Here is a 12,652-nt window from a genome sequence, read left to right on the forward strand (position 1 = left end):
GAAAAATACAAAAATTAGCTGGGCATGGTGGCACCTGCCTGTAGTCCCAGCTACTTGGGAGGCAGAAGCAGAATTGCTTGAACCCGGGAGGTGGAGGTTGCAGTGAGCCGAGATTGCACCAGGGCACTCCAGCCTGGCGATAGAGTGAAACTGTCTCAGAAAAAAAAAAAAAAGGCATGATCTGTCCGTCTTGGCCTCCCTAAGTGCTGGGATTACAGGCTTGAGCCACCGCGCCTGGCCCACTTAAAATTCTTATCAGCGTGACAGTAATTATTTCCCTCCAGTATTGTGATATAGCCACGATATTGGGAACAGGCAACAGCTGTTGAGAATCGTGTTCCTTCAGTCCCTACTTGAAGGAACTTAAAAAAAAAAAAAAAAGTGGTTTTTTTGTTTGTTTTTAAATTCATTACAAAATACGATGGTGATTTGGACACTTTAACTGTCAAGTGGTGCTGAAAGAGAGATTTCACATGTGTCATGTTTTGCTTCTCTCCAAATTAGGAATGGCTTTCTAAAGGACACGGGGAATACAGAGAAATCCCTAGTGAAAGAGATTTTTTTCAAGAAGTCAAGGAGAGTAAGAAAGTGGTTTGCCATTTCTACAGAGACTCTGCATTCAGGTAACTTTGTTTCCATCTGTGACTTTTTCTTAAAAAAACCACAATGAATTGTTTGGATAAAGATACACTGGCTTACTAGAGAAATGAAGAAAACTAAAAGGAAGAACTTCCTAAGTTGTTCCATTGTACTCTCTCATGTTATTTAGTATTCAGCAGGTGGGGGTCCAATCACTCAAGCCTGCAATCCCAGCATTTTGGGAGGCCGAGGGTGGGGGCGGATCACTTGAGGTCAGGAGTTCGAGATCAGCCAGGCCAACATGGAGAAACCCTGTCTCTACTAAAACTACAAAATTAGCCGGATGTGGTGGCAGATACCTGTAGTCCCAGCTACTGGGGAGGCTGAGGTGGGAGAATTGCTTGAACCCAGGAGATGGAGGTTGCAGTAAGTGGAGATCGTGACACCGCACTCCAGCTCGGGCGATAGAGTGAGACTCTGTCTCAAAAAAAAAAAAAAAAAAAGAGAAAAAAAAAGTTAATCGTTATTTTAAGGAGTAACTTAAAGAACAGTTACTTGCAAAAGTATAAATGGATATTACTGAAAGTCAGAATTCCCATATAAACGGCTTATGTTTTTGAATTGTGTTTTCACTAGTTAACTCTAAAAACATCTTAGAAATGTACACTTAAAATTCTTTTTTGAGACGGAGTCTCGCTCTGTCGCCCAGGCTGGAGTGCAGTGGTGGGATCTCAGCTTACTGCAATCTCCACCTCCCAGGTTCAAGCAATTCTCCTGCCTCAGCCTCCCAAGTAGCTGGAACTACAGGCACCTGCCACCACACCCGGCTACTTTTTTGTATTTTTAGTAGAGATGGGGTTTCACTGTGTAAACTAGAATGGTCTCAATCTCCTGACCTCATGATCCACCCGCCTCGGCCTCCCTAAGTGCTGGGATTACAAGCTTGAGCCACTGCGCTCAGCCCACTTAAAATTCTTATCAGCATGACAGTAATTATTTCCCTCTAGTATTGTGATATACCAGTCTTGGCTGGAAGGAGAAGTGATTTTTCTTAGACTACCCTACGTCTCCATATCTCTCTAAGGAGGCTGATCTCTTATAAAATGTTAATACCTCCCCAAAAAAAGTCTTATCTTAAACCAAAGGACCCAAGCCTTTGTGGGTTTTGGTGCACAGATTTGATTAGTCGCCAACACTTAAAAATTGAGAGATAACCCCTTTAGAAAATATCCACATTCGGAATTTTTCTTTTAAAAAAAATCAGAAAACTTACTAAGAGCATCGCTGGAACTAGAATGGCAGTCATCTGCTGACTGGCACCTGCCCACCCGGGACAGACAAGCACTGTGCTCTGGAGTCTCTGGCACTCACTGTGGTTTTGGGCCTGCTGTGTTTCTCATTTCTGTGGCCTGCCTGCCCCTTTGTCTTCATCTCACAACCCAACAGCTTCGTTGTTAATTAACACCTTTCAAGAATTGATTGCCTGGTATTCATTGACTAAGAGAATAAAAATGAAAGAAAATATTGAGATGGTGAAATCCCTCGTGAGGAACAGTGAGAGAAGGGATTAGGAAGGTAGAAAGGTAGAAAGGTATCAGAGAAACCTCTGCCCTTGTGGTACACAACCATCTCCCATTGGCACACATTCCTCAAGTTGCCAACTTCTGACAAATAGGATGAAGTGATATATAAATATACTAGTATGAAAAATGTTATTTGTCCGCTTGTTTTTTTGTTTTTGAGAGAGAGTCTTACACTGTCACCCAGGCTAGAGTGCAATGGCGCGATCTCGGCTCACTGCAACCTCCACCTCCCAGGTTCAAGTGATTCTCCTGCCTCGGCCTCCCGAGTAGCCAGGACTACAGGAACCCGCCACCAAACCTGGCTAATTTTTGTATTTTTAGTAGAGAAGGGGTTTCGCCAGGTTGGCCAGGCTGGTTTCAAACTCCAGACCTCAGGTGATCCACCCACCTTGGCCTCCCAAAGTGTTGGGGATTACAGGCATGAGCCACGGCACTCGGCCTCACTTGCGTTTTGTATGTCTTCCCCAACTAGATCGTTGTTTTTGTAGAGGCAGAGCATTTACCTGTATTGTGGCCCACTGTGCTCTGGGATCATAGCCCTAAGGCAACTGCCCGACACATAGTAGTCAATAAATACGTTTGATCGATATATAAACAGTGCATCACCAGGAGTACTCACCTTCAAACAGAACTGAAAAATCAAAATCATCCAGTTAACTTTATATATTAGCAAAGTTTCTAGCGCATAGTAGGTAGGATGCTTTCATGTATATTATCCCTAGAACATTCACAATAATCTTCAGAGGCACTTATTATTATTCCTGTATTTCATGTGTGGAAACCAAGATTTGGAGAAATTAAGTGACTTACCTAGTATCACTCAGATACTAAATAATTTTTTTAAAAAAAGATTTGAACCAATGTTTCTTTGGATTTTTTGTTTTGTTTTGTTTTTGAGACAGAGTGTCTCTGTCACCCAGGCTGGAGTGCAGTGACAACGATGTTGGCTCACTGCAAACTCTGCCTCCCGGGTTCAAGCGATTGTCCTGCCTCCGCCTCCTGAGTAACTGAGATTACAGGGGCACGCTACCAGACCTGGCTAATTTTTGTAATTTTAGATGGGGTTTTACCATATTGGTCAGGCTGGTCTCGAACTCCTGACCTCAGGTGATCCACCGACCTTGGCCTCCCAAAGTGCTGGGATTACAGGCATGAGCCACCATGCCCGGCTGAACCCATGTTTTAAGCCTATTGCTATTTTTTAAATTTTTGTGGGTAGTAGTAGGTAAATATGGGGTACATGAGATATTTTAACACAGGCATGAAATGTTTAATAATCACATCAGGGTAAATGGAGTATCCATCACCTCACGCTTTTATCCTTTGTATTATAAACAATCTAATTATGCTCTTTTATTTTTAAATGTACATAAAGGCCTGTAGCTATTCATACCATGACTGTTGTTTTGGATTTTTAAAAATTGATTGACGGGTTGGGCACCGTGGCTCATGCCTGTAATGCTAGTACTTTGAGAAGCTGAGGCAGGCGGATCACGAAGTCAGGAGATCGAGGTCATCCTGCCCAACATGATGAAAACCCATCTCTACTAAAGTACAAAAACTTAGCTGGGCCTGGTGGCACGTGCCCATAGTCCCAGTTGCACAGGAGGCTGAGGCAGGGGAATTGCTTGAACCTGGGAGGCAGAGGTTGCTCTGAGCCGAGATCACACCACTGCACTCCAGCCTGGCAACGGAGCAAGACTCAAAAAAAAAAAAAAAAAATTGATTGACAAATGGTATAATCATAGACTTATTTAAAATAGGTTCGTGGCCAGGTGTGGTGGCTCACACCTGAAATCCCAGCACCTTTGGGAGGCTGAGGCCGGTAGATCACCTGAGGTCAGGAGTTCAAGACCAGCCTGACCAATATGGTGAAACCCTGTCTATTAAAATACAAAAATTAGCCAGGCATAGTGTGGGCGCCTGTAATCCCAGTTTCTCAGGAGGTTGAGACAAGAGAATTACTTGAACCCTGGAGGTGGAGGTTGCAGTGAGCAGAGGTCGTGCCACTGGACTCCAGCCTGGGTGACAGAGCAAGACTCCATCTCAAAAAAAAAAAAAAATACGTTCCTTACTGCAGTTAAAGTATGGAGTTGATTTATTTACAAATTTTCAGGAACATATTTCTCATATGATGGTTCATTTATCATTTGTTTTGAGCTTTATTTAAAAACCATTTATTAATTTGTTCTCTCTTACCATTTTTCACTGAAATCTCATTACTGAACTACATGAGTGACATATGACAAGATATATCCAGGGAAAAAGTGGAGGCACCAAGGTTACACGTCATTTATGTTAGACCCAAACCTAGTTCAGGAAAAACTACATCAAGTGCACAAAAAGCTTACTGGTGAAAAGAATCATGAAGTATTTTGTGTGATAGTCATCTAAAGAGGTAGTTCTCAAGCTTTGTTTGAGCATAAGAACAGCTGTATGTTTCTCAACTCCACTGCCAGAGAATTTTGATTCATCTGGATATTTTAAAGGCTAATTGCAGGCCGGTTGTGGTGGCTCACGCCTGTAATCCTAGCACTTTGGAGGCTGAGGCAGGTGGATTGCTTGAGATCAGGAGTTCAAGACCAGCCTAGCCAACATGGTGAAACCACATCTCTACTAAAAATACAAAAATTAGCTGGGCATGGTGGCGGGCGCTTGTAATCCCAGCTACTTGGGAGGCTGAGGCAGGAGAATTGATTGAACCCAGGAGGTAGAGGTTACAGTGAGCCGAGATCACGCCACTGCACTCCAGTCTGGATTACAGACGTGAGCCACTGCTCCCAGCCAAGAAAATCTCACTTTTGTTTCCCTCTTCATTGGAAGATGGCTTCCGGGTGTGGTGGCTCACGCCTGTAATCCTAGCACTTTGGGAGGCCGAGGCAGGCGGATTACGAGGTCAGGAGATCAAGACCATCCTGGCTAACATGGTGAAACCCCATCTCTACTAAAATACAAAAAATTAGCCGGGCATGGTGGCGGCGCCTGTAGTCCCAGCTACTCGGGAAGCTGAGGCAGGAGAACGGTGTGAACCCAGGGGGCGGAGCTTGCAGTGAGCCAAGATTGCACCACTGCACTCCAGCCTGGACAACACAGCAAGACTCCACCTCAAAAAAAAAAAAAAGGTTATTACTGGTATTTTTTAATTCCCTAGAAGCCTAATGGCTACATTTATTTAAATATTATTAGTAACCCTTAGTCTTAATGTGCTTCTTACTGTAGAGTTGCGTATTTAGGAGTAAGAAGTTTTTCCTTGGCGATGCCATTCAGTTTTTCTTCATGACTTCCAAATATGGCACCATGTGTGCATTTCTGACTCTTGTCTCTTCTGAGTTCTGTCAAGTTTCAATTTGTTCCTCTTCAAGTTTCTTGTATGAGAGATAGGACAACTTCCTTTATGACTTAAAGCATATGTTTAATATTTTAAAAGAGAATTAATGCAAATCTGACTTTCTAGAATCTCATAGGCTGTTTTCCCATCTCTTAATCAGGCAACTAACCTCTGATCTGGAAGTGAGGTCATCTGACACAAGTGCAAGTTGGCTGCCATGTTATGAGAGTCAGACAACAGAAAAACTAGATAATTAGATTTCCCTTAATGACATTTATTTTGAAAAACAGCGATCTGTGGTTTTCGTTATAATTTTCTATGTGTGGTTACTTACAGATGTAAAATACTAGACAGACACCTGGCTATATTGTCCAAGAAACACCTCGAGACCAAATTTTTGAAGCTGAATGTGGAAAAAGCACCTTTCCTTTGTGAGAGACTGCGTATCAAAGTCATTCCCACACTAGCACTGGTAAAAGACGGGAAAACACAGGATTATGTTGTTGGGTTTACTGACCTAGGAAATACAGATGACTTCACCACAGAAAGTTTAGAATGGAGGCTCGGTTGTTCGGACATTCTTAATTACAGGTAACTTTTAACAAAAGAAGAGATTGATTTTAATTCATATATAGTTGATATTTTTACAGAAGATTTTTGTAATTGTAACATACATGAAATCAGGGCGTTTTGGCTGAGGTGTACGAAGTTTCTCAAAGGAAAACCATATTTCTTGAAGTGTCTATTGTTAGTGTGATTTTACAGCAAAATCAAAGTTACAGATAGAACTGATTTTATAGGTAAAATTGAGTCTCACAGTACTCCTGACTGTAAAAGTTGTCAGCTTAACATGTGCTATTGACACTAATTTTGTATTAATCTAGAAACTTAAAATGGCAATCCAGAGTTGGCTGTTCCCTAATTTAAGCCAGATTACTCAAATGGATAGTGACTTAAGTGATTCTCTTTGATAAAATAAAAATTAAAAGCAGACTGTTGCAAAGAAAGTTATATTTTAAAATACTAGATTTTTAACATAGATATTTCTGTTTTACTTATAGAGGCTAATGAATACAAAAAGATTTCTATGCCTAGCTGACATTACTGGCTATGTTTTAGTTCGAAAACAATCTAAAAATCCAACTTCCATTTCTTTGTCCACTTCTTCAGACAAATAACTTATCTGATTCCACAAATCAGAGCATATCATCTTGTCTTTTTTGCCGTTTTCTTGATTTGCAAAAGTAGCAGGTAAAATTGTGCAATTACCATTCCAGAGTCACGGTGCCTTTCAGGAAGTAAGTTTCTCTCCCATTTTTCTCTCTCCCCTATTTCCCTCCCGTCTTTTCTCTGATTCTCCTACACATGCCAAAATCATTCCTATGTTGTAGAAATTGGTTTCATTTTTCCTAATATTAACATATTAATATTTATTAAAGTTATACATTCTGAAGTAATTTTAAACCTTAAAGAAATTGCAGCCGGGTGGGGCACTTCCGTAATCCCAGAAGATTACAAACATTGAGAGGCTGAAGTGGGAGAATCGCTTGAGGCCAGGAGTTTGAGACCAACTTGGGTAGCATGGTGAGATGAGACCTCGTCTCCACAAAAAACTAGCGGAAACCACCCCCTGTAGACTAATACAAAGAATCTTCATTGACCCTTTGCCCATATTACCCAATGTTAAGCATGTTATATTTGTTTTCTCATTGTCTTTATAGATACCATGAAGTACTTGGGGAACCATTTGAGTGGAAGCTGTGAATACAGTGTCCCTTTACTCCTAAAGGCTTCCACGTGTATTTTCTAAGAACAAGGACATTTTCTTACATAGCGACAGTACAATTATTAAAACAGGAATTATTGTGTAATTTACAGCTCGTATTTCAAATTTTATCATTGTCCCAATATTGTCCTTCATACTAAAAATGCAGCACATTTAGTTATTATGTCTCTAGTTCCCGTTGTTATTCTTTCATTCTTAAGACTGATGTTTTTGAAGAGTACAAACTGTTTATTTTGGAGAACATCTCCCAGTTTGGGTTTGTCTTATCTTTCCTCAAGATTTGATTCAGATTATCGATTGCTGACAGGTATGTTGTGGAAGTGATGCATCGTATCAGGAGGTGTGTGATGGTTTCTCTCATTTCTGATGACAACTGAGCACTGTGTTAACCAAATGTTAATCCATAATTAATGATAAAAAGGAAAATAGGTCTCGTGCAGTGGCTCATACCTATAATCCTAGCACTTTGGGATGCCAAAGCAGAAGGATCGCTTAAGCCTAACAGTTCAAGACCAGCCTGGGCAATATAGTGAGATGTTATCACTACAAAAAATTTAAAAATTAGCTGAGCACGGTGGCACACACCTGTAGTCCCAGCTACTCAGGAGGCGGAGGTGGGAGGATCACTTGAGCCCAGGAAGTGGAAGTTGCAGTGATCTGTGATCACACCACTACACTTCAGCCTGGACCACAGAGTGAGATCCTGTCTCAGAAAGAAAGGAAAATAAAATGGATCTAAAACATTTAGTAGTACGAAATAAGGTTGAAGGCTATTAACCATCAATATAAGCATTATACCTCTTCCTTGACACTCACCAGCGTTTTAAAGAAATTTTATTCTATGTTACAGGAAGGGAGCAAAGATAGATTTTTGTGCAGTTTAGTATACTAGTACTAAATCATAAAGAATAAAATGCTTTTTTTATTTTTATTTTTATTTTTAGTGGAAATTTAATGGAGCCACCATTTCAGAACCAAAAGAAATTTGGAACAAACTTCACAAAGCTGGAAAAGAAAACTATCCGAGGAAAGAAATATGATTCAGACTCTGATGATGATTAGAGCTCCGTAATTCTTTGTAAATTGTCCTTTTTTCTGCTTCAGATTTAAATGTGTTTTTAAAATCCTATTAATGTCTGTACATTGGTCATCTAAATACTCATATTCTCAAGTTTGATACAGTTGTATCACATCGAAAGGCGTCTTTATTATTTTCTGTGTGGCCATCATGTTTACGTTGAGGAAAACTTCTCAGTTCTTAAATTATCTGGGAAGGGTCTGGATTCTCTATTTTTGAGATTGACTTTATCACAATATGATTCTTACGTCTTTATACCATTTACAATTGTGTTTTTGATCTACAGAGCTAGAAATTCAAAAACTATTCCAGGACTAATTCTTAATTGGCATTATTTATACAAGAGATCAAGTAACCATTTACTGGCGCAGTACTGCATTTGTAAATGAATTATAAACACTCCTCTGGAATATATTTAACCATTAAAGAACTGCTTATTAATTCTGGATACTGCATGTTGATGTGAAATCAACTAATGCCAGCAGAAAGCTATTTTGATTTGTGAACATACTGCCTTATTTAAAGGGTCCTGATTGCTTGTATTTTAAGACATTCGTTAAAAAGAAATCAGGAAACACTTTTGAAATAACAGCATAAGGAACTTCACTGTCTCTGCTCAATAAAACACCTGTAACTAGAAGTTTAAGTTTATGTGAAAATTGTCATATAAGCATACATCCAACAAAAACATGTTTTCAAGAAAGTCTTCTAATCTTGGAATAGGAGTCTGTGGCATTTGAGCCATGACCCCATTCCCTCTCTCCAGTTCCCAGTCCCAGACTACAGTTTCTCCTCTGGAAGAGTAGATTACTAGCATGCCTCATTCCCTCAAGCTCTGTGTTGCAGAAGCCCTTTTGCAAGCAAGAGTAGCCAAGAGGTTTGGCGCTCCTTCCTCCACCTAGTCCCCACTTACGGAACAGAAACTCTAACCCAGGAATAGCAGACTGAGAATCCTGGGCCTCAGTTGCTTTTGCCCCAGCTTACTCAGGATGAAGGCTCTCTACTCGTACGTAGGGTGAAGGTTCCATGCAAGGAGATGCACTTGGAGGAGACCAGGAGTTATATCACCCCTTTCCCCCTTGTAGACTGTGGGTTTAACTCCTAGAAAAGCAGGCCATTGTCCCCATCCCTAGCTCTGGAGCAGCAGAACAGAGGTTCTGTCCAGTGGAAATGGCAAGTCATAAAAACAGCTCTGGGCTGGGCGTGGTGGCTCACGCCTGTAATCCCAGCACTTTGGGAGGCCAAGGTGGGTGGATCACAAGGTCAAGAGATTGAGACCGTCCTGGCTAACTTGGTGAAATCCCATCTCTACAAAAAATATAAAAAATTAGCCAGGCGTGGCGGTGCGTGCCTATAGTCCCAGCTACTCCAGAGGCTGAGGCAGGAGAATTGCTTGAACCTGGGAGGCAGAGGTTGCAGTCAGCCAAGATCACGCCATTGCACTCCAACCTGGTGACAGAGCGAGACTGTCTAAAAAAAGGAAAAAACAACTCCGTAACACTCCATAAAGGGATTGACTAGAATAGAATGAGGGAAGATGCTGAATTGTAAGGGTGCCACCAAATACGCTGAATCTGGGGAAGGGAGAAATCAAGAGCGGATTGATAGCTCCCTGATGGCAACAAGCAAAAGGGAATGTTAACAAGCTCAACAGAAAGAGCCTGGTATGGTGGCTCATACCTGTAATCCCAGCACTTTGGGAGGCCAAGGCGGGCAGATCACTTGAGGTTAGGAGTTCAAGACCAGCCTGGCCAACATGCTGAAACCCTGTCTCTACTAAAAATTTAAAAATTAGGCAGGCGTGGTGGCGCGTGCCTGTAATTCCAGCTATTCAGGAGGCTGAGGCATGGGAATTGCTTAAACCCAGGAGGCAGAGGTTGTAGTGAGCCAAGATCACATCACTCCATCTCAACCTGGGTAACGGAGTCAGACCCTGTCTCAAAAAAATAGAGGCAGCTGTTATTAGTCCTAGGGTTAGAACAAACCCAAGGATACTCTACAGGGGCCTGAATTTAACTGGATTAAACTGTGCGGCGACTTGTGCCCCAGAGCAGTGTCAGAAACGATAGAGTGGCCAGGTGTGGTGGCTCATGCCTGTACTACCAGCACTTTGGGACACGGAGGCGGGAGGACCACTTGAAGCCAGGAGTACAAGACCAGACTGGGCAACATAGTGAGACCTTGTCTCTACTAAAAATGAAAAAAAAAAAAAAAAAGAGTGGTTAGCTAGGAAATTAGTGGGTGCTGATAGTAGGATGTGGTAACAAAAGAGGTTCTAACAAACTAGAACCTTTCCCAAATGATCAGGAAAAGGTAAAAGAGAGCCCTATCAAAACCACTGTCCTTGGGGCTAGAGGGAGTAGTCATGGTGACTGCACACACCCAGACTGTACTCTGAGGGGGAACATCAGAGCTTGTATACTTCAGGATAAGTAGACTTACCCAGCCAAGAAACTAAACAAGAAGAAATGTGCTGGAGGGTAGGGGGTAGGGGTTGGAGGGAAATTAGTAGCCCGAGCTGCTATGACACAGTATCTAAAATATCCAGTCCTCAACAACAAATTACACGACATGCAGAAGAATAGGAAACTAATCCATACAAGGAGCAAAAAAGCAATCAAAAGAAACTGAGAGGATCAATAGGTTGGAAGCAGATAAAAACTTCGAAGTATTATTGTAAGTGTGTTCCCAAAAAAACTAAAGGAAACTGCTGGAGGTAAAGGAAGGTATGCTTACAATATTCCATCAGAGAATACCAAAAAAGAAAGGAATTTTAAAGGGCCAAATAGAAATTCTAGAGTTTAAAAGTGAAGTAACTGTAATGAAAACTTCATTGGAGTTCCACAGTAGATGGTGTTCACAATAGAAAGAATCAGCAAATTATTGGAAGAAATGATGCCTGAAAATCCAATATTTGATGAACACATACATATCTAAGAAGATCAACAAATTGTAAGATAACATAGATCCATACCAAAACTATAGTAAAAACAATGAAAGAAAAAAAATCTTGAAAACAGATAAAAACTACTCATTGTATATAAGAAAACCCATTGGCCCAATGCTGTGGCTCACTCCTGTAATCCCAGCACTTTGGGAGCGTGAGGCAGGAGTGCTTGAGGCCAAGAGTTCAAAACCAGCCTGAGCAATATAGTGAGACCCCATCTCTACAAAAAAAATTTTAAAAATTAGCCAGGTGTGGTGGCATGTACCTCATAACTACTGGAGAGGCTGAGGCAGGAGGATCACTTGAGCCCAGGAGTTTGAGGCTGCAGTAAGCTGTGACTGCACCGCTATACTCCAGCATGGGCAACAGAACAAGACCTTGTCTCTATTTTTTTTTTTTTTTCAATGTTCTTAAGTTTAAAAAAAATAAACAAAAACTTAAATAAACGCAAAGCTTTATTTTATGAGTCAGAGAACTTGATATTAAGTCTTAAGATTGTAATACTGCCCCTGCCAAGTTAATCTGCAGATTCAACAAATGCAGAAAAACCAAAAACCCCCACTCCCAGATACCTTTTTGCAAAAATTGACAAGTTGATCTTCAAATTTATGTGGACCCAGTGTAGCCAGAATAATCCTGAGAAATAACATATTTGGAGTACTCACACACTCTGATGTCAAAACTTAGGGCAAAACTACACTTATAAGACAGGTATAAAGATAAGCAAAATAGAATTAAAAGTCCAGAAATAAACCCTTGTGTTATGTAGCCAATTGATGTTTGGCAAAAGTGCCAAGACAATTCAAATGGGAAAGAATAGTGTCTTCAACAAACGGTGTTGGGACAAGTAAATATTGACCACTCCTTTATGCGACATACAAAACTTAAACTCGAAATGTATCAAACACCTAAATATAAGAATTAAAACTATAAAACTCTTAGAGGAAAATCTAAGTAAATCTTCACGACTTTGAGTTACACAAAGCCTTCTTGATGTGACATCAAAAGCACAAGTCACAAAAGAAAAAGCAGATGAACATCAAATATAAAAACACTTTTGCTGCAATTGATATCAGATTAGAATAGCAGCTCAGAATTGGAAAAATACTTGCAAATCACATATCTGATAAAATGTATCCAGAATGTGTAGGGAAGTCTTTCAACTCAATAAGAAGAATACAAATACCCAATTTTAAAAATGATTAAAGGGGCTGGGCGCGGCGGCTCACGCCTGTAATCCCAGCACTTTGGGAGGCCGAGGCCGGCGGATCACAAGGTCAGGAGATGGAGACCATCCTGGCTAACACGGTGAAACCCTGTCTCTACTAAAAATACAAAAAATTAGCTGGGC

The 12,652-nt window shown here is 40.9% G+C and overlaps 1 protein-coding gene across 2 annotated transcripts in view; it reads left to right on the top strand.

The window, feature by feature from the left end:
* The window catches only part of TXNDC9 (thioredoxin domain containing 9), a 37,440-nt gene that overhangs the window by 6,409 nt on the left and 18,379 nt on the right, over positions 1-12,652 (top strand). Inside the window, exons 3-5 of one of the 2 annotated variants that reach the window (XM_011969608.1) lie at positions 505-623; positions 5,827-6,081; positions 8,221-8,990. In XM_011969608.1, the coding sequence (XP_011824998.1) occupies positions 505-623; positions 5,827-6,081; positions 8,221-8,338 (492 nt within the window). In that variant the 3' untranslated portion in view covers positions 8,339-8,990. Of the gene's footprint in view, positions 1-504; positions 624-5,826; positions 6,082-8,220; positions 8,991-12,652 lie in introns of those variants that run through there. The other variant, XM_011969609.1, reaches the window with a different exon arrangement.

The sequence above is a fragment of the Mandrillus leucophaeus genome, unplaced genomic scaffold (assembly GCF_000951045.1).
Source record: "Mandrillus leucophaeus isolate KB7577 unplaced genomic scaffold, Mleu.le_1.0 Scaffold9, whole genome shotgun sequence".
In the NCBI taxonomy this organism is placed as follows: Eukaryota; Metazoa; Chordata; class Mammalia; order Primates; family Cercopithecidae; genus Mandrillus; species Mandrillus leucophaeus.